This window comes from Eschscholzia californica, unplaced genomic scaffold, assembly GCF_041429995.1.
Source record: "Eschscholzia californica isolate CP2 unplaced genomic scaffold, dmEscCali1.0.p SCAF_4, whole genome shotgun sequence".
Lineage (NCBI taxonomy): Eukaryota > Viridiplantae > Streptophyta > Magnoliopsida > Ranunculales > Papaveraceae > Eschscholzia > Eschscholzia californica.
In genome coordinates, this window is record NW_028238461.1 from 56124186 (window position 1) to 56146818 (window position 22633).

At 36.7% G+C, this 22633-nt stretch overlaps 1 protein-coding gene across 1 annotated transcript; it reads left to right on the forward strand.

Annotated features, from left to right (window-relative positions):
• The first annotated feature begins 6663 nt into the window (after nucleotides 1-6663).
• Nucleotides 6664-12473, forward strand: LOC147546557 (folylpolyglutamate synthase-like). Its single transcript, XM_086633674.1, has 16 exons — nucleotides 6664-7062; nucleotides 7452-7588; nucleotides 7696-7761; nucleotides 7851-7960; nucleotides 8633-8693; nucleotides 8871-8954; nucleotides 9055-9111; nucleotides 9254-9314; nucleotides 9460-9506; nucleotides 9601-9678; nucleotides 10058-10222; nucleotides 10306-10602; nucleotides 10776-10854; nucleotides 11240-11392; nucleotides 11633-11793; nucleotides 12090-12473. Exons 1-16 carry the CDS (start codon nucleotides 7050-7052, stop codon nucleotides 12147-12149), a joined length of 1629 nt encoding a protein of 542 aa, XP_086489800.1. The 5' UTR covers nucleotides 6664-7049; the 3' UTR covers nucleotides 12150-12473.
• The last annotated feature ends 10160 nt before the right edge of the window (nucleotides 12474-22633 follow it).

Here is a 22633-nt window from a genome sequence, read left to right on the forward strand (position 1 = left end):
AAATTCATCCTTCAATCTACAATTAATCAGCCTGTCCAGCTAAATAACTCGAGGATTTGATTGACATCGAGGGGAGCTTAAGATGATCCCATCCCATATCATAACGTAAGAAAATTTGAATTGGAGACTAATTTGAGTCTGTGGCATATGTATAAGCAAACTATATATATATATATATATATATATATATATAGACACACACATAAGAGTTGTAAAAACTCTTATGAGTCACTCAGCTAAGGTGCTGTTTGTTTTTTTCTGGACGTCTGACTGAACTGAATTGACTGAATCTGAAATGTTGAATTATTTTAAAAATTAGTTGTTTGTTTTCTTAATCTGGTTATTTTTCTCCAAACCATCGCTGGATCTCGCGAGGTTTAGGTTATGATATTTGATTATAGTGATAGAGAGGAGAGAGAGAGAGGTAGAGAGAGATACCCCTTGCTTCGTCATGGAGAAAATTAATCATGAATTTCTTCATCCACTTCATAACTCTCTTTGTTGCTTCCCTCTTAAGAACAACTTGAGTTATGTGTTCACGTTCATCTTCTTGAAGTTTATGAACCAAAACTCTATCATAAGTTGTCATGTTAAGAATGTGAAGGAACAATTTATCGGACATGTGATGGGCATCAACGTCTAGACCCAACTCCCCCGAGGCCACTTCAAATTTCCGTGTCCAAAAGTGTCTAGTAACTCCATGATATTTAGAAGTTGGATGGTCGTATTTCTCGAACGCTTTATTAGGAGTACAAACAACAATAGTTTCAGGAATCTCTTTACTATTATAACAAGAAAGGTCACTCGCAAATTCTGAATATATGCATGTCACTGTACCAGAAATCAGTATAGGCTGCACCTTCCCTATACCCACAATTGCCTCAATTGAAAAATTGGTTTTAATAGAAGTCTTAGTGACAGTAAGTTTCTATGAAAGATATTTGTTGCATTCATTAATAATGAAATCAGTTGGGTGTGTACTGTTGTAAAATCTGGTGGAATTGTTGGAGGGAGCTATGAATTGTTTAAAAAGTCTAAGCTTCTCCAAAGCATCAACTTCCGCTTTCTTTTGATATGATGCATCTTCCCCTTCTTTGAAGACAGTACTTGTACTGCAAACAAACTTTTTCTGACATATGTTTGCCTTCTCCATCCAGGGAATAGATGCTTCCGTTCCCGGAGGTAGGTCTGCGACATCAAATTGTGCTTGCAATAACAAAGATTCATTGTAGGAGTTAAAAGTATCCTTGTCAAATATTAATTCATCACAGTCATAATCTGATGATTCATCTTCAAGATCAAGATCATCTGAATTTTGAGAAGTATCACTCATCGGCCCAGCTGCTTCACTGGTAGGGAACACAATTGGAGGTGTCAGTGGATCCTTTATCTTTTTATCTATTATAAACTTCTCATTGGTGAAGGAAGTTCCATCTGAGTCATCTCCATCAATTTCAATAACATCTGGAACAACCTGAATCTGTTTGAATTTCTTCTTAGAATTGGTGGTCGAAGAACTACCAGATTCCAAGATGTCGATAATTTCCACTTCGTCGCTATAACTACTAGTAGGACAAAACCTATTCTTGGACTTGTGATTCACGTATCTGGGGATGGAAGGGGAATCCATATATGGGTCAGATCCAACACAAGAAGATATCAGACCAGGCATCTCAACTTCATTGAGCTCGATCCTAAAACGGCAGAAATCGATCGGAGACATATTCTTGACCTTGTATTTACGGTCTGAAGTAATTTTCTCGACGATGATAGACATGGTTGTCGTTTTAAGTCTTTCTTCCTTTATTGTTTTTGTTTGACTTGTAGCAGTTGAAACCAATGAAGATAGAGTCGGAAGAATTTTATGATTCGAAACGAGAATTTCTTCTCCCGGAATTGTATATGAATCGAATAATTGGACCGGACATGGTTTCTTCATATCACGAATATAATTTAGGTTTGATGAAGAAAAATTACTTTTTTCTTCTTCTTCGGCCATTGAGAAAATTTTGTTCATCTTGTCAAGAACTTTTTCTTCAATACCATTGATTACAGAGACAGAATTAACTTTGGAGTATTGCCTTCTCGATTCAATCTTTGTTTCTGCATGTGAATTAAGGTTTGGACTGGAGAACGGCGAATTGTTTCCTTCTTCCTCCGTCTGAAAGAACTCATCTATCTTATTGTCGCGAACTTCTTCTGAAACAATGGTGGTCGAGAGAATATGGGGGTCGACATAAGATGAACTCATCCAAAGGAAGGAAAGCATACCGAAAAATATTTTTCAGTTGATTTCAATCATCAATGAAGGGGTTTCTTTCATTAACGAGTCTCCATTGCATCTCGTTGAATTTGTCGTAGTCTCTTTTAGATAAGTGTTGTTCAACGACAAAAACCTTATCTTCATCACTAACATCTTGGTTTATGAACCAATCTTCCAACTGTTGAATCCAAAAATTTATATGATATTGACCGTCAAATAGAGGAATTTTAGAAACGGTATTAATTTTTTCTTCATATTTTCGATCAACATAAAATTGTTTTGAATCTCGAAAGGGATCCCAACCTCAACGTGAAAAAAAAATCCAGCATTCAAGGAGAAATGTATCCATGAAAAAAATTCATCTTTCATTCCCAGATTCTTCAAGCTCTGAATACCAGCTGATGTAGATTGTTGCGGAAGCGTAAAAGTAATGGAATCCACCATTGTTACTAAACTAAACTAATGAAATAAAACTGATAAAATAACGATAAACTTGATTAATAACTTGAATTATAATAAACTTGGTTGATAATATTCTCTGATCTGAATAACAAGGACAGACCTGACTTCCTTTTATAGGAACTTAGAAACTTCTAGATAGACTCAAATTAGGATTCCTAAATATCAAAGATACCCAAACATAGAAACTTCTAAACCTAGACTCAAATTAGGATTCCTAAATATCAAAGATACCCAAACATAGAAACTTCTAAACCTAGACTTAGTAGGAAATACTAAAACATAGAAACTAGTTCGGCCGTGAGGCCCATCTTGATGGTTTCTTTCCTACATTTATTTTTGTAAGATCCTTTGCACTATGAGATTCAAGCTAGTGATTTCGTCCAAGTGGGTGTCCTTCGACCCCAATGCACCGTTCGCTCGAAGTGGGAATTAAGGATTGCATTGTTGAGTCTCACTTGAGGGCAAGTTCGTTCTCGGTCGGGGCGTATGATGGTGACCATCAAGATGGGCCTCACGGCCGAACTAGTTAGAGGGCCGCATGGCCGAGCCCATTAGGGTTAGAGTTTAGGAGTTTCCATGTTTTAGTATTTCCTACTAAGTCTAGGTTTAGAAGTTTCTATGTTTGAGTATCTTTGATATTTAGGAATCTTAATTTGAGTCTATCTAGAAGTTTCTAAGTGGTCTGTCCTTGTTATTCAGATCAGAGAATATTATCAACTAAGTTTATTATCATTCAAGTTATTAATCAAGTTTATCGTTAATCGTTATTTTATCAGTTTTATTTCGTTAGTTTAGTTTATTAACAATGGTGGATTCCATTACTTTTACGCTTCTGCAACAATCTACATTAGAGGAAGCTGTCAAGCTCCTGATTAGGAATTTATATGCTAGAGTATTGTATGAACTTTTGAGACTTAGGGATGCAAACAACTAGGTCAGTGAATCAATCTACAGAGGCATGAGCCATTGCTCCAAAACTAGGTCAGAAAGCTATCTGGGTTCTTCGAAAGTCGTCTGTGTCTTTTTCGATATCATCTCTTTCTTAGACACAAAATATTTACAGTAGACAACAAACATTTTAGTAATATATGTAGATACACACAAAGACACATCTGAAGGACAACTTAGAGTTGATTATACATAATATCTTCTCCATAGCGAAGTTGTTGTACTTGTTAATTTGGAATCAACCACAACCACCTCCACAGCCACCACAACCTCCGCCGCAACCGCCACCGTAATCAGAAGTAGTAGTGACTGCAGCAACAGTACCAACCATAATAATCATACCGCCGTCTTTAATATTATTGTTGGCGGTAGCATTAGTGGTAGAAGTGCTCTTTAGGCCTTCCAATATACGAGCTCGGATTTTTTTATCCGGGTCAGATGCAATATATGAAGAACATAAACAACATAATAATATGAAACCCACATATACACTAACAGCAACAATTACAATTAGTACTGATAACTCCATGACTCCCTCTCTGTCCTCTCTCTACACCTAGAAACTGTAATAAGATGTATCTCTGCTGATCATTTATAACACGTTCGATTGAATAATTTGATATTGGTTGGAACTTTCTTAGAGAGTTTCAAATAATTATCTAAAACCTTTACTTGGCTCAAGAAGACTATGTCTTCGTAGAAATGTTCTTTCTCCTATCGGGTCTATAAACAATGGAGGCGAATAATAGATGTGACCTTTTAATTAATCTGGATTTAGTCTCAATCTTTAGTACCTGTCACCAACGGGAGCCTTATTTTGCTTTTATACTTGAGACTACTGATAACATATAGCATATTAAGATAACAAAAAAGGGGGAACTTAGCTTTTTCAGCACCCATCTACTTGGAACTGCATATGGCATGTAAATATAGGTAGACCTAGACGCAAGTCCATCTCGATTGACCCTAAATGGGAACTCTTGATTCTAAACTTGGATGCTGAAATCTGGCTAGAATTAAGAAGTCTCTTCTTTTCTTTCGTGGATTCTCAAGTCAAAGCCTGAATAAATTTTAAATGTTCTGGACCATTTTGACTTGAACACAGGAATGGATTGGTGCATACTTTTACTTCTAGTACCTTATGTTTGATGGACTTTTGTTGAATATATTTGTAGGATTTTTTTTTTCCTCCATCAAGCAGAAGTGCTTAAGTTTCAACAAAAAAAAAAAAAAAACAGAAGTGCTTTGTAGAGCATCCCTTATAGTTGGGAACATTCAGTAAAATGGTTTCTCTGCTCAAGTGGGGAGTGTTTATAGAACATCCCTTATAGTTGGGGACATTCAGTTAAATGATTTCGAGCAAATTGCTTTTGGGCTGCCCTCACTCTTAGTGCCCCACGGACTGGACAGTTCAAGGGCACTCGGATTAGGTCTAATCCGTGTTGGGTTTGAATAGCACATACCAGTCCAAGTGCCCTCACAGAATGCTTTGTTCGTGAGCCTCGTACTGAACACAAAGAATGCCAAGAGAGAGCTGGGCCAAGGGCAAAAGGGGGCGCCTACGGAGGATCCTTTATGTGTACGGTTTTTTTGACCTCATCATTTGCTAGATCAATTTGAAGAATCATATTTAACATATCCAAGAAAACTACTATTAGGATTATAATCATTGTTTGGAAGAACTATTAAATAAAAAAAATCCGGAGCAGTCGTGGGATCCACCCCAAAAAGAGTCGTTGGGGCCTAGACTAGCCCCAACAACAATGGAGGGGTTAGGCCCCAACAACAATGGAGGGGTTGGGAGCCATAATACTGGAAACTTTGGTATAGATTTAACAATAAAGATCACATCTTTTGAATTTAAGCCACACCTCAAAATAAATAAAAATTTTAGAATAAAATGATTATAGGTCTGAGTAGGTGTGGAAAACTGGCAGGTATGGGCGTTCACAAGCACTTGAAGCATCTGGTTGGGCGGGTCGGGTGCCAAATTTAAATGGATATTAGGATAAGCGGATTAATTGGACGAGCAATTTTGAAATTAACCTTGACCTTTGCCCGCCCAAGCACATTAAGAAGTTCGGGTGATTCGGGTGTGGGCAGGCGGGTAGAGGGGAAGCCCGTGAATTTAAAAAACTCACTTCTTCCTCTCAATTTGTAAATTCTCCAAACACCTCTCTTGATTTTGAAGAGGCAAAGTGAGACTAGAACTAGAAATTATTTGTGTTGTTCCTTTAGGAATTTAACCCCACATTGAAAACTAATGAAGAATTTCATGAGACTTATTTAAATTTATCCCACTCCTTGTTCCCTCAAAGCCAAACACTACTTCACTAACCCACTAGGAATTTTATTCGGTCATTGCGAAGCCATACATTGAGTTCGTGTGATTATCCTTAAACATATTGTTTAATGCTTATCATCTCAACTAGACCTAGCAATAAGGATTGTTGGTTTTCATCACCCTAAAAAAGGCCGGTGTTTCGAGAAAATAAGAAAAGTTTCTGGAGTAATAAATTTTGGGTGGAAACAATTTTTTTTTGTTTCCTCCAAACATTCACCCTTTTTGTTCTTTATCTTCTAGAACTACGGCGACCACCACCGAATTCCGGCGACATAGAGAGAGAAAAGAGAGAGAAACGGGAGAGAGAAGATGATGAAGTCGTCGGCCGTCGCCGACAACATTCAGCCGGCGACTTTCTGCAGGGGACTTATAAGGTCCGTCTGGTTTGGATTTTATTTGTTTTCCACCGTCTTCTCCGATTTTTTTTTTACTTTCTCCAAAACGGTGGCCCTAAAAAATTTATTTAATTTTGTTGGTTATCATTGAGTGCGCCCATGGGCGGATGCGCAGGTAGAGGTTTTTACCCATTTCAATGCACCAAAACTTGGCGGTTGGGCATGTTGTGTTCGAGACGAGCGCGGACGTCCATGTTCCTCATTGGGCTCGGGTGCCCGTGGTCCTCATTGAGCACGGGTTCCCGTGAGCGTGTTCAGGCTCATGCGCATAATTCCCACCCCTTAGGTCCGAGAGATAAAATCTCAATCATTTAAGATAAGTAGGGAGGTGTAATGTAATAGACATTGAAGAGGACTAAAGGTTTACTTTGAAAAAGTGAGAATGTTTGTAATTTGTCCTTTTTTAACAACAACCACACCATCATCCAATGGCTAGGATTGATGATATGGTGGAAGAATGTCTTGTGGAGTCCGCCCATCACGAATTAATTGTTTTTTTATCAGCAGCAAAATTTTGCTCTTCCACACAAAATTCTCTATTTTCTGTTTCCTACTACTGTTATTTTCTGTTATCCTTCTTCTCCCTCTTCAAACTCGCAATTAATTCCTCTTTCTTCATTCTCATTTCTTTACCCAAATGTCAGGACAAGGTAACAATTCTCTCTCTCTCTCTCTAAAGTCTGTAATTCTTTCTCTAGCTCAAGTGATTTTGAGCTATTTTACTGTTTCTCTCTCCAGATCCAAAATTAAAGTAGGTGAAATTTCTATATAACTTCCATAATTAATTGTTAAAGCTTTGAAGATGTAACTGTTTGATTAAATTTCTCAGTAAGATTATGTTCTCAACTTTCAAAAACTGATGGACAATATAAATCTATAACCTTTTTTTAATGGTTATGAGCAATTTGTTGTAACTAAATGAAATGATTGTTGCTACACTTTTTTTTTTTTTGCTTCAATGTTATTTTTTTCGTGTGTGGAAACATTCTGTTAGAGATTTTTAATTGGTCTCGAATTGATTCGTCGTTTTGTACTATAGGCGATGGTGGATCGCCTAAGAAGCCATCCAGTTATGGGGAAGCATTGGATGCATTATCCTCTTTGATTACTAAGCGTTCCCGTGCGGATAAGTCCAATAAGGGAGATAGATTTGAGTTGTTGTTCGACTATATTAAGGTAATTTGTACTAATAACTTAGATGGAGTGGAGTTAACATTCGATGACATGTTACTGTTTTTTAGTGTTTTGGTGATTGAATTTGTTGTAATGTTTGTGGGTTCTAGATATTGGACTTGGAAGATTCCATTTCTCAAATGAAGATTATCCATGTAGCTGGGACTAAGGGAAAGGTTGCCTGTTTATGTTAAATTTACAAGATTGATGTATGTTTTAGACTAATAGGATTCATAACTCACTTTCCTATTTTAACATTTTGAAGGGATCAACTTGTACATTTACGGAATCAATACTTCGTAATTGTGGGTTCCGTACTGGGCTTTTCACATCTCCTCACCTCATTGATATCCGAGAGCGGTTCAAATTAGATGGGTGAGTTTACCTTTTTTGAAGAATTAAACACTGTTTGGTTTGATATTAGTTTTAGTGGTTAATATGCATGTTGAACCATTAAAGGAGCTAAAATCGGTTTTCACCTTACTTCTACTTCTTTGAGGCTGACATCACACCCATAATCAATTAGGTACCAATTCGTAGTTGTGCTTTTATCATTTGTACTTAACTGTACAGCTTTCAGGACTTTCTCCCGTAATTTTTCCATTTTTACAGATAGAAAGTATTCAAATAAAAAGACTTGAAGTTCCAGGGAGACTGTTAAATAACTTTTTCTTAGAAGAAAGTAGATCATTAAGTTAAATCTTCATTTTCGACTAAGAGCTGAGTGTCTTTGACTAATCTCCGGATACAGTAGATTAATTTTGTGATTAGTCCAGGCCCAAGATTATCTGATCTAAACCTAGTGTTTTGCTTTGGTTTATAGTTGCGCTTTAGTCCTAGTAAACATAGTCTCTCATGGACAAGAGCAACTATTCGATCAATCTTTCCTGAATACAGAGAGAACTGATTTATTCTTGTTGACAAGGATAAACTTTGTGCAGGTCAGGTTTTACAGCGCTTAAAAGTGCGCACGTCCTATAAATACTTTTCGGAACTTAGGTCAATATGGTTTTCTGATCCTCTCATTTTTCCCTTTGGCTCTTGCAGGATGGAAATATGTGAAGATAAGTTTTTGGCGTACTTCTGGTGGTGCTTCAATAAGTTAAAGGTATGATTTATAACGTCAGTAATACTTTTAATCTGTATTTTTGTGAACTCTTGAGGTTCTCTGTTGTCAAATACTGTAATGATTAACATTTTACTCATGTCATTGAGTTAAGGTATTACAATTTATGGCAGTAGATGTTGTTGCTTACTTCATGATTTGTCTTCATGTAATGTGCAGGAAAAAACTAGTGAAGATGTACCGATGCCTACTTACTTTCGGTTTCTTGCTTTGCTTGCTTTCAAGATCTTCGCAGCAGAACAGGTCATATTATTATTTGCAACTCGAGTGGATATTGACATTATTTGCTTGAATGATTTACTAGAATTTTCTTTTTAATTATGTAATAATTGTTATTGAGCAGGTGGATGTTGCTATTTTGGAGGTTGGCTTAGGAGGAAGGTTTGATGCGACAAATGTGGTACGTATTACGTAATGGCAATGCTGAAGCCGAATGAGTCTTGTCTTGGTTAACTTTGTTGAATGTGACAGATAATTAAATTTGGTTTTAGAATACTGAACTTTTCCTCTAAAATCAGTTCAATGTTTGTGCTAATTTTCAGGTACAAGCACCTGTGGTGTGTGGAGTATCTTCCCTTGGGTACGACCACATGGAAATTCTTGGTAAGTGATATTTCTCTTGGTAGTTTATGTTGGAAAACCGTCTTGAATGGAGGAAAAGAAGAAATCTCTTCTCAACTGCCTAATATTGGAATATATACTGTGGTTGTCTACTCGCCTATTTGCTCATTGCTGGTGCTCTTAATAGGAAATACTCTTGGAGCGATTGCTGGCGAGAAGGCTGGTATATTTAAGGTGTTAGAAGAACTACGCACTTTCGAATAACATTCATGGTATATATAAATAGGAGCACTTCTTTCTCTGAAGCTTGTTTATCTCCTTGTTACAGCATGGTGTTCCAGCTTTTACTGTGCCACAACCCGATGAAGCAATGGATGCTCTTGAAAGGAGGGCGACTCAGTTGGTTGTACGTAGCTCTTTACCTTTTTGTAGTTATCATCAGTTTCCACCAGTGACTGTAATTCATTTAATATGACAAAAATGGAAAAAAGAATGTTAATTGAAAGACAACAAATATGGTCGAGTTGTTTCAAGTTTCAACAGACTTCTTTAGGTGGTAGGCGTAAATTAAGCAATTCATTCACTAGACTAACACCTAATCAACATGATGGGAATACCCTGATCTGTCTTGGGTAAGGAACCAATTATCACTGATTGTGTTATAGATAACTAAAGTACAAGACAGATCAAATCAGTATGAACTATCACTGATCTGTCTTTAAAACTCATTCTCTTGTACTTTAAATCTGTATTTTTACACACTTCATAGTTCATACTGATTACAGGTACCTCTCCAAGTTGCACAACCTTTGGATGCCAGCTTACTGAATGGTCTGCAACTTGGGCTTGAAGGTGAGCACCAGTACCAAAACGCAGGTCTCGCTATAGCCTTGTGCCGCACTTGGCTTGAAAAAACAGGCCATCTTGAAGGCACTAATCTTGACTGTGTTGTAAGTTACATAGTTTATGGTAACTCACTTTCTGTTTCCGCATCAAGATGCTGAACAGTCTCATCTTTGCGTGGATCATGCAGAGCTCTCTGCCCGAGCAATTCATAAAAGGGCTTACAACTGCCAGCTTGCAAGGGCGAGCCCAGATAGTTCCCGATCCTTATGTTAGTGCTGATGGCAGTGGAAATCTCGTTTTTTATTTGGATGGGGCTCATAGTCCTGAAAGCATGGAAATCTGTGGAAGATGGTTTTCTCTTGCCATTGAAGAAGGTATTCAAAATAAAAACTCCTCTGAGGAAGAACTGCAATATTCTTCAAGTGCTCCACATATGCCGGATACCGAAAATCCAAATGGTGCTCGGCGGGAAAATTCCGCCCGGGTAAGAATAAAAGGCTCAGACATTTTCTTTCCTTGTTTTGAATTTGGTGGTTACTTCTCTGGGACCTCGGGGTCAATGATTTGATTCCAAGGTATTCATTTTTGGGACAAAATATTAAGGATTTCATCACTTGAATGATCGAACATAACGAGATTGTTGAAAATGATTGTCAGATACTCTTGTTCAATTGCATGACGGTGCGAGACCCTCAACTTCTTCTTCCACACCTAATTAGTGCTTGCTCTCATCATGGTAGCTTCCTAATCTCATTAGTAACTTACATGATGATTTTCATGAATACATGAAATATCAAAAGCAAGGGAAAGTGGTTGTTGGCCATTGAGTCGCTAACCCAACCCTAGATGATAAGCTATGCTCCAGAAAGCTTTCTAAAGACTTGAGATTTTTTTCTTCCCATGTTTGCAAATTTGTTATCTTTCTGGAATTTTCTTCTGCATCGTTGTTTAAGACATGAACGATTTTGGGACCTATAATGAGATACCTAATTTTATCTTGAAATCGTCCTTAGAACATCCAAGTAGGCCCATCATTCTTACAGTGAAAACAAAGCCGATTGGCAATATTATGAGTATTAGTCTGTTGACTCCGTTCTGAATAATGTGAATTTGATATTCAGGAGTTCACTTTCAGAAGGCTCTCTTTGTACCAAACCAGTCGGTGTATAACAAGGTCGACTCTCATGCTTTGCCTTCATCTGATCTTCAAGTTGATCTCTCTTGGCAACTGACACTCCAAAAAGTCTGGGAAAAACTCGTCCGTGCAGAGAAAGGTATTTTGAGCATAATCTTCTCCAGCTCTCCTCTCTGTTAATATACGTTATAACATGATCAGATAGTGGACTCATCTCCTCTCTTATTACCTATATTTAATACCTTACAAAATGCAACTAAATTGACGACCATATATATAAGTACCGTATTTTTGGGGATCACTTTACACATTCTCCATTACTTCTAGACTTCGATTTGCTTGGCATCTACATCATGATCGGTTATGCTTAACTTTGTAGGAGCTGATGACAAGGCTTCAGATACTATCTTTGAAGAAGCGAAGGATAATACCGAACATAATATCAGGAATTGTGAAAATAGTTCAGTGTTTCCTTCACTCCCTTTAGCTATTAAATGGCTCAGGGACAGCGTACAACAGAACCGATCTGTTCGTTTTCAGGTAACTCTCGTTCTTCCGCTTAAGTATGTCGATAGTTGCCAACAACCACTGAATGTAACACCTTCACTGGAAAATTGTAGGCAAAAATAACGCATTATTCGCATATCATTTTGTGCATTCCACAAACGGAAAGATCTTGGCTACTCTATTCTTTTTCGGATTTTAAGTTTTCCTAGGAGGTTGAGGGGTGCCCTAGAATCTGCATGATTGGTTCTTGCAACGAAATTTGAATGTTGTTTTCTTTTACATGAAAGTAAGATCACATAATATGCAATTCTTTTTTTGTTGATTTCCAGGTCCTTGTAACTGGTTCATTACACCTTATCGGGGACGTCTTGAGATTTGTCAAGAGGTGAAGATACTCTTGAAGGGAAGCTCTCATTCTTTCAGCATACGTCACGGACCTGTACAAATTAACAGCGATTCAGATCAACAAGCTTCACTGATTGGTGATGCAGATTTTTTATCAGGTCCTTTCAACCACCTTGCATCTGGGATGAACTCTTCCCAGTAATGATAAGAGGTCGAATAGTTCCTTTTTTTCGATGTAAGAGCGCAATCTACATTTAGGTTTGAAAGGATCCAAGTTGGAAGTAGTCATGTTAACTAACAATTGAAATAGTTGAAGCTTGTTGAATTCTTGAGAGGTTTTGATGCAACAACCATCTCAATACCAGCCATATCGTCCTTGATTCGAACATTGTCACACCCACTAGTCTAGTTCCACATGATACAATGTTTTGTCTTGATTCGAACATTTTCGACGCCCACTAGTCTAGTTCCACATGATACAATGTTTTCTCTTGGCATGGGAATGCCCTTTACTACCCCTGCCTTCACCTCAACAATTTAGGCTTAAACTCACTCAAAAGACTTTGTCGATCTATAAGATAAGGTGTCGTGTTATACCCTGGGTATGGAAATATGTGTCTTGCACATAGGACTTTGTTCTGCATCAAGTTTGTACTTTCCGTAGTGATCAGGAGTTATCTCGTGGAGCAAAAGATCTTCGTAATGAAATAAAACCTCCCTTGCACAAATGTTGCACTTCATTATTTGCAAACTAATCAGTAGGTAACACGTGTGAGTTATCGCCCAAAGGATAACAGTATGATAACATCCTCCGTTGACAACACCATTCAGGTCTGCAAAACTTGAGCTCAAAATCAACTAAGCTCATCGACTTTGAGGTCAAAAGTTGTTTAACTTGGTCTATGTTGTTTTTGTTATCCGTGAACTATGCGAGTCTCTTGTTCAACTAGTTCTGCTTAAAAGCTCATGACATTCATCTCATTCCTTAGGAACATTAAACAAGAAACTCACTTGAATAATTCGGAAATGAAATGCGTGATACTAGAGACTTGGAATAGGCATCTTAAAATAACAGATCCTGTTATGAAGCCATTAGTGATGATTTTAGTAGCCAAAAAGGCAATAACTAGATGACAATTGAGTCAATCAGTGGCAGAGTTGGATGTTGCAAATATTGTTTTGGGATATATTTCCTTGTCGTGTATGTATAACATCTGTATGCGATTGATATAGATTTGGGGGACTGTCTGACTAGTTCGCATCGTAATTTAGTTACTACATATGTTTCGAACCTAATCAGTATTTCTCGACTTTTGTGTTGCATTTTTAGAGAAACCTCTGTTCTTCTTCGCCTTGTTTATGGTCTTGCATTTTGACAGGTTCCTCGAGGTCCAAATTTTCAACTCGTGAGAGATGCTTTCATTAGATATCAATTCAAATAAGGGTAATAAGTTAAGTTGTAAATATGATGCATATTGAATAATTGTTCTTCTTTAAAATATAAAACTTGGAACATTGTGTTAAAATCGATTGATAAATGATATTATAGTATTTTGACAGATGATCTATAAATTTTTTGGATAGATCGATTAATTTCAAATCACAAGGTCAATGTATATCATGGAAACCATTTAAAAAATATATGATAACTGGTTCCCGACGGTTTTATTTTTATAAACACGGTCACCAATAATCACCATTACAGGCAGATTCTCATAACCCTCGCTCCCACCTGTCGGTAATAGTATTTTTGACGGCAGCTTTGACAACGGAAGTAAACACTTAGCGACGATTTCGTACATTAGAACCCGTCGCTTAAAACTTCATTTATGTAGTGTAACCTGTTTGATAAATTGCCTCAGCCAAATATTTTCGCAGGGACTGCAATTCTCTCTTACTATTCGAGGAATGGAATGGAATTTACTGACGATTGTCTTCGAACTTATTATTGATTTCGGGGTATGTTTGTAGCGGCTTTCTTGGTTTAGGAATTGAATTGCTTGATTTAATGGTTTTGAACGTAATTTAGTCACTTGGAAATTGGAATACAATCATGGATTAGCAATGAAACCCTAGGGGAGAAAGAGAGTGAGGTGATGAAGGAAATGTCCAGTTGTTGTTCCTAATTGGGTTTAACCCTTTTTTCTTTTCTTTTTTAATGATAATCCCTTCTTTGTAATTAATTGAAATTTAAGAGACCAGATCTGGAAATTCTTCAAATCCCTGTCAACTTAGCTTTCCACCTTGGATGCTATGTCCGGGTGGCCGCACCACGTTAGCGCACTGGGTTTCACTCAGGGTGCGGCATAGCATCATTGTTGGTATATATATATATATATATATATATATATATATATATATATATATATATGTAAATACCGTGCAACTGATGAGCAGCATCGGAGAACATGTACGTTGTCACACTCCCCGCCTTCCACAAGTGCCTAGAGGACGGGTTAGACGCAACAAAGTGGCGACTCAGGAGCGGATTCCCCACCAGCAGGGAGACAGGAGGTAGTCATCTCGAGGCACATCACGACCTACAGGCAAATACCGACCAGACTGGGGAAGGCTACCCGACTAGGAGTCAGAAGATCCATTGTACGTGGAGGAGGCATGTATGGGTCATGATCATTGTAGTTTAGTCTCTAAGTTTGCCCTATATTTATACGATCTAATGTACTAGGTGGATTTATTTTTTGGAGGTTGTGTATAACAAATGACTTGATCTGTCAATAGACCGCAAATCAAGAGGGTTGGAGTTTGTACAAGCATCAATTTAGTTTGATGAAACGAAAAAATTGGAAACGGACATTAATCTTTTTTGTGGGTCAAATGTTTTTTTTCGTTTGTTGAGAAGGGTCAAATGTTATTATTCTGTGGATGTAAGTGTCAATCAAATTGAACATTAACTTTTTTTCAAAAGTGTTGTCCCTTAGTAGCTATTGCCTTTAACAAACTTATTCATCGGTAGAATTATATAGGTGAGTTCGAGAGAGAAACAAACTACACACGTGACACATAATACATTAGCACATGACACATAACGCATTAACGCATGACACATTACAATTAGGTCAATTAATGTCAAACATTACAAATATTTTTAGGGTCGACTCAAGTTAAAAAAAATGTTGGAATGTAAGAATCTTGGAGATTATATGACAGGGGACGTACGACAATACTCATTGTATTAAAGAGGCAAAGAACAAAAGTTACAGAGAGAACAATACTACACAAGTAATGTATATTCCATTCTTGTTCTTGAGAAAATATTCTCTAGGACTAGAGAAAAACATGTGAGTTTGTTTGGCCTTGGTGAAGGAAATGCAAGCGGAACATCACCCTCAACAAGAATTGATGCTTACAGAACCTACACTCGAGATGGTTCAAGAACATTTTGGTTGCGTTCGATGATGCCATTGCTGACGGGGTGGGCATTATTTCAGTAGCATTAGGTCCTTTTTACCCTATGGAGTTTGACATTGACCCAATAGCAATTGGGTCTTTTCATGCAGTGAGAAAGGGAATTCTCATCTGGCATTTAGCCGGAAACAGTGGCCCTTCACTAGGATCAGTGAGTAGTTCTGCCCCATGACTGTTCAGTGCCGCAACGAGTAGCACAAACAGATGGTTTTTCAACAAAGTGGTCGTGGAGAACGGAATGACGCTCAAGGTAATCACTAAATTTTTAAACTTTTGTCACTATCTTTAGTGTCTCTTCAAACTAATGATGAGTGTTTTTTCTTTCTTCATAAACATGCAAGTCTATTAATACTTTCAAACTAAATGGAACTGCATTCCCGTGATGTAAGGGGAAATTGTTACTATGATAAATTGTACCAAAAAGGAAGCCAGGTAAGCTCGCGGATTCCCCAAAGTTGATTGGAACTCTTCTGAGACTATATGATATTTAATTCTATATAACCTCTCCGGTTATACGGGATGGGATGCCTAACTAGCAGCCTAGTGAAAGGATGGATTGTTTTATGTGATGAAGTCTCGACGGGATGGGTGACTCTTGAAGCAGGTGCAGTGCGATCCATCATGGTCTGACTGCCAAAGATGGGAAGTAGGTGCGTGGGTAAGGAGTGCCACCGCACCGGATCCCCACTTTATCCAGGCCCCAAATTTTAATGAATAATAAGAAGAGAATATATAGTATATTTGTAGTATTGTTTTCTCTCTAACTTTTGTTATCTCTTTTTAGTGAAATAAGTATTGTTGTATTTCGTCTCTCTTTTTCTCTCCAAGACTCTTACTCTAACGTTCCTTAACTTGGGTCGATCCTAAATATATTATTAATGTTTGACACTACTTGACCTAATTTTAATGTGTCATGTGTCATGTGTCAATGTGTTATGTGTCATGTGCTAATGTATTATGTGTCATGTGTGTAGTTTGTTTCTCTCTCGAACTCACCTATATAAGTCTAACGATGAATACTTATAATATTATATACTCCTATATGTTATATTGTCTTATTAGATAGTTAAAATTACATTTTTTTCATATGGTAATTTTGTATTAAAATCGTTATTTTATATGATTTTAATCTCATTTGGGGATCCACGATTAAAATTTCACCGGACCCCCATATTCTCGGCCACGCCGCTGATGGAAAGACGCTAACTTACAAGTTGTAAGGACGACGTCACGCTGCCTTCTTCTAGAAGAAGATTAATGAGCTAATTGAGGGGGCTATTCAGTGGATGGGAATCCACGTGAACCAATTCCAAGCTCTTGGTTTTCTTCATAGAACCAATTGGAAGACGTCAATAGGACACCGGTTCTTTCACCTACTCAATTGTTCCCGTTCAAGAAAGAAGTCAATAGGACACCGGTTCTTTCTACAGGAAATACTTCCACTACAAAATTGAATTTTTGTGATGTATCGGCTAAGAAATTCAGTGGTGTTTGTGGTCTTCTTCATCAAACCAAAAGATGACGGGAGATGTCGCAATTTGTTGGAAGTTTCTTTCCTACAATTATTTTCGCGAGATTCTTTGCAATATGGGATTGAAGCTGTTGATTTAGTCCAAGTGGGTGTCATTCGAACTCAATGCACCGTTCGCTCGAAGTGGAAATTAAGGATCGCACTGTTGAGTCTCACTTGAGGGCAAGTTTGTTCTCAGACGGGAAGTATGATGGAGACCATCAACATGGGCCTCTCGGCCATAACAATAATGGGCCTCTCGGGCAAACTCCAACATAGTTATTAAGAGAGTCTAAATTTTAGAAGTTTCTTTATTTCATAATTCTATTTAGGGTAATAGCAATCAAGAAAAATTTATGGTGTGTCTGGATTTGGAAAAAAACGATTTTTGGGAGAAAAATAATTTTTAGAAAAAAAAAAATATAATTTTTGAAAAATAAAAATATTTTTAAAATTATTATTTTGTAGAAGGAAATATTTTTTCTTTGATTTTAAGTTTGAAATTTAGATTTATTAATCCAAAATCCTAGCAAATCCTAGGGGGTAGGGTGGGATTTTAGTCCAATACAAATTTTGGAATTAGGAATCCTTAGGATTCAAGAGTCCTAGGATTCTTGGTAGCCAAACAGACCAAGGATTCATGAGTCCTACTAAATTCCACTTTTGATAAGAATCCTACTTAGGAATTCTGCAACCAAACACACCATTAGTTATTTAGAAGTTATCTCTTTCTTTTTTTTTTTTTTTTGAAACCAAGGGAACCATTTCCATTAATAAGTGATAAAATCACATAGTTTACATGGATGATACATCATTCTTATTTCTCTCCTCTGAAAACTTCATGAGAGTTACATACCTTTAAATGCAAAGTGCCTCATGAAGAGAAAGAAATGGGACTAGACACTGACTCAAACCAAAGACCCTAAAGGCCGACAAAAGATCCTAAAGATCGTGAATGAAAAGACCCTAAAGGTCGACAAAAATTACAGTATAACTTATAAAAGAACCATCGTCTTGTTGCCGGAAAACCGTCGCCGTCACCGAAAAACCGTCGCCGTCACCGAAAAACTGCCTGTCGATACCGAAAACCGCCGTTGCCGCCAGAAAACCGCCTCCGTCACCGGAGAATCGTCGCCATCACACCACCATAGAAATCACTAGTTATTACCCTTAGAAGTATCCTTTTGAACTTTAGTTGCAGGAAAATCAATGGGTAGATCTCTGATTTTTAGAACAAAAGATCTATTAGTAGAAAATTGTTCTTTTGAAGAAAGGTATTACTAATGATTTTAGATCCTCTCTTACCCAAGTACCCAACCTCATCAAAGTTCTCTCCACTTTGATTTTTGATGAAACTTCTCTCTCTCTTGTTTTCCTCTCTGGTACTATAGTATTACACTTTATATTTGCAGAATTAAAATCCATAAACTCAATATGACCTTCTCCATTGTTACTCCACCACAAACCCTAAAAGACAGAGATGGTTTGTAAAACCACCTTAGAAGATGAAAAGGGAAGAACATGTCTTCTCTCTAAAACAGAGACCCCAAGAAGAAAGAAAGATTCAATTTACCCTCCCAACAGTAGTAGAAGAAGAAGAAGAAAGAAAGTCCAGAAATGGATTGAAACAATTAGTCAAGGAATCAAAATTAGGGTATGGTTTGATCTAATCACCGATTAAAGAGAGAAAGAGGGAAATAAACGAAAAAAGAAAGCATAAAAAAGAGGAAAATCCGGCGAAGGGAGGCCATTCGCCGGAAAACTAGATCTCAGGAACGAACCAGTCTCAAGTGGAAGGGAAGAAAGAGTTGGAAGCAGTTAGGGTGAAGTTATCTCTTTCTTAGTTTGTGTTTTTTTTAGAAGACCTAAGACTCTATAAAAGGAGTTTAGTCTGTCCTTTTTATTTACATCTGTGAATATTATAAAAATTAGGGTTATTTTCCAAATGGCCCCCAACTTTGTGACCAGCTTCCTGCCTGACCCCCTAGATTAGCAAAAATACTCATACGACCCTCTTTTTCTGTTATCTTTAACTGTCCGTTACTCTCACTCCTCCACCTCATTTCCTCTCTCTGCCAAGTCACTTAAAACGCCACATCATCATCTTCTCCGGCAAGGATCGCCGGTTGGCGTCAAAAACTTAATTAATTTTTTTCTCTCTCTAATTTTTTTCTTTCCTCTCTCTCTCTCTCTCTCTCTATAGTACAGATCTAGAGAGAAGGGAGAGCAGACCAAATCTATTCGTGATGAACACGAACAAACCGAGGTCTGTTCGTGAAACCTCTCTCTCTAGATCTGTTCTAGAGAGAGATGAAAGAAAAAAAAATATTTAGAGAGAAAGAGGAGAGAAAAAAAAAATTAACTTTTTTTTTTATGTTTGAAGGTCGTCGGCCGGAAAATTGGCCGGTCGGCGACCCCTGCCGGAGAAGATGATGATGTGGCGTTTTAGGTGACTAGGCAGAGAGAGGAAATGAGGTGGGGGAGTGAGAGTAACGGACAGTTAAAGATAACAGAAAAAAGTGGGTCATATGGGTATTTTTGCTAATCTAGGGGCCCAGACAGGAAGCTGGTCACAAAGTTGGGGGTCATTTGGAAAATAACCCTAAAAATTATCTTGATTGCAAATTTTTTTCTAGTTTATTTATCTTGAATTAGTTTATCATGGTTTTAATGGTGGATTCCATTACCTATACGCTTCTACAACAATCTGCATCAGTTAGTTTGTAAAAATTAAAATGAAATGGGTAAGTTTGTTTCCCCAAAAAGTCTTCTAAATTTCACATCTTCTCTTTAAAATTTTGCAACTAGATAATTTTCTTATTTCTTGAAATTATTTTGGACAAAAAAATGAGAAAAACATATATTTGAAATATTTAAAATTTTGGACAGTGAACTTGCGTCGTAAAAGTAACACATTTTATTTTTGTAATATAGAATTGTATTTTAAAATATCAAATTATAATTAAATATCTCTAAAATTTTAATTAAATATCTCGAGAATTAATATTTTAAATTATTAGGTGGGTAAATAAAGCAGGCTGAGATTATTGAGATCCAAAATATTTGGGATGCGGTCACTTGACCGTGAATACAAAAAAAATTGTATGATTATTTTGGTTGGATGACAAATTTGTAATTAAGTAGGTCTAAAGGTTTATTTTATACTAGATTAATTGAAGGAAAAAATGGAGGATCCATTCACTCACGCTTGTAAGAAACTTTTTAAAATCAACGGTTGGGAGCTCAAGCTCAATGAATCGAACTTACAAAAAAAAAAAAAAAAAAAAAATCCTTGTAGAGAATTAAGAGCATCTCCAATGCAACACTCAATCTTAGAAATTTTGAATGCCACTTAGGATCTTTAGAGTTTTTTCTTAAAACTCCTCTCCAATGCAACACTCTATTTGGATCTCTAAGATGACGTGTCGAGGGTGGAATAGAGATATCTCAAGAGGACACTCTATTTCTAGAGTGTCCTCTTGAGATATCTCTAACTGTCCAACTCATCAATATTTGATTTTCAACCAATAGAAATCGAGTCTTCTATATTTTCTAAAATAACTAATTATTTATTGACAAAAATAACTATGTCACATAAGTAAATAAGATAAGTTTGGAGTTTTGCATTGGAGACAAAAAAAAAATCGAGGATCTCTATTAGAGCATCTCCAATGCAAGACTCAAGAAAAACTCTAAACATCTTATGTGTTAAGTGTGAAAAATGGATCTCTAAATGATCTCTTTCCTATTTGGCCATTTAGAGACACTCTATTTCAAAACCATCTCCAATGCAACAATCAAGAGAAACTCTAAAAACCTATATTTTAGTTTAAAACTAATTGATTTGCTATGTGGCACGTAGAGAAACTCAAGATGACACTCTAAATTTAGAGTGTTGTCTTAAGGATCTCTAAAATGAATCTTGACACATCACTTTAAAGATTCATGTTGAGTTTTGCATTGGAGATGGATTTTAGACAAAACTCTAAAAAATCTTATGTGGCACTCTAAGATTTAGAGCTTGAGTGTTGCATTGGAGATTTTTGTGAGTTTTGCATTGGAGATGCTCTAATTTGTTGTGGTACACTCAATATTTAACATTTTGAAAGATTTCCTACCAAATTTAAATCAGTTATTATGTTAAAGTCAAATTGTTAAATATTTTAATTAAGCTTATTCCATCTCTAAATCTATACACTCAGAATGGGCTACCTTTTGAACTATTTTTCTTCTTGGTATAGAAAGAATAAATTTCTTTCTCAAATTTCTCACAAATTTTAACAAGAATAACTAAACTTTAGTCCACTTTGTTTGACAACACGATTATCATAAAAAAACAAAGTTGATGTTTTAGAGAAGAAAAAAGTCAGGGTATCTATAAAAAAGAGTATAAATCCCTTCGTCAGGGCGCAATCTAGTTTGATTGATTTCCCTCAAACAAGCAACATATATCGTTTGAACTGTCTATTTGGTTGGGAGGGATTCCAAGCTAGATGGGCGTTCCGGCGAATGAAGATCTTCTCTTTCCTAGAACAGATAGAGAGGTGTGGGAGGAAGAGAGAAAAGATAGTTGTGGTGGGAGGAGAGGAGAAAAAAGAATATCCAATTTTTTCTTTGAAAGGTCGATGACAATGAAAATATGATTAGCTTAAAATGAATATTTTTTTTACGCCAAATCAGTTTTAAATTTACAGTGTTTAAAGACCTACTAAGTGATTTAGCAAAGGTTAAGTGAGTAGCATATTGTGTTGCTTGATAGGTTGAGAATATATTTGTCTCATTGTCTGAATTGGATTGTTCCACTAAAAATCAATCCGAGACAACAACTATTACAGACAAAAATAAACATTGTAAAATCTAACTCGAGAGAATTCGAAACTTTAGTTGAGTTCAAATTTGAAGTAGAAAAAAGTCTAATTCAAACATTGTTCACGCCCACTAGTCTAGTTCCACATGAATACATGATACAATGTTTTTTGTCTTGGCATGGGAATGCCCTTAAACTAACCCCGCCTTCACCTCAACAATTTAGGCTCAAAAGACTTCGTCGAGGTGTTTTGTTATACCGGGTATAAAAGACCTTCAATGTGTGATTATGTGTCTTGCACGTAGAACTTTGTTCTGTACCAAGTTTTCGTAGTGATCAGGAGTTATTCGCGGAGCTAGAGATCTTCGTACTGAAATAAAACCTCCCATGCACAAATGTTGCACTTTGTTATTCGGAAACTAATAAGCCATATCTAGTTGGGTTCTAGACATGTAAACAAGATAGAAACACCACACATCTGACATTTAAAATAATAAAATAGTTGATCATTGATTTTTGCTATAATAATTCATACAATTCGAATTAAAATATATGATTTGGTCCGCGGCACTTCAAAATTTTCGATTTGCGAACTTGGTTGCACGATTCTATAGAATCTATTTGATATTTACGGCAACAAAACCAACCAACAGAGTACTATTTTTCCTTCACGGCTTCACCTACTCCTTCAATAAATTAAGTTCATGGAAAGCTATTAAATGGTCAACTGCACCTAAGTTTGACCAGCTTACTTAAACGGTTGGATATTGTTGAATAAAGGAATC

Excerpts from the sequence above, each read along its gene's own strand:
- LOC147546557 (XM_086633674.1), top strand. Across the intron at positions 10,223-10,305 it reads GCACTAATCTTGACTGTGTT|AGCTCTCTGCCCGAGCAATT; the intron begins GTAAGTTACATA and ends TGGATCATGCAG. Across the intron at positions 11,393-11,632 it reads ACTCGTCCGTGCAGAGAAAG|GAGCTGATGACAAGGCTTCA; the intron begins GTATTTTGAGCA and ends TTAACTTTGTAG.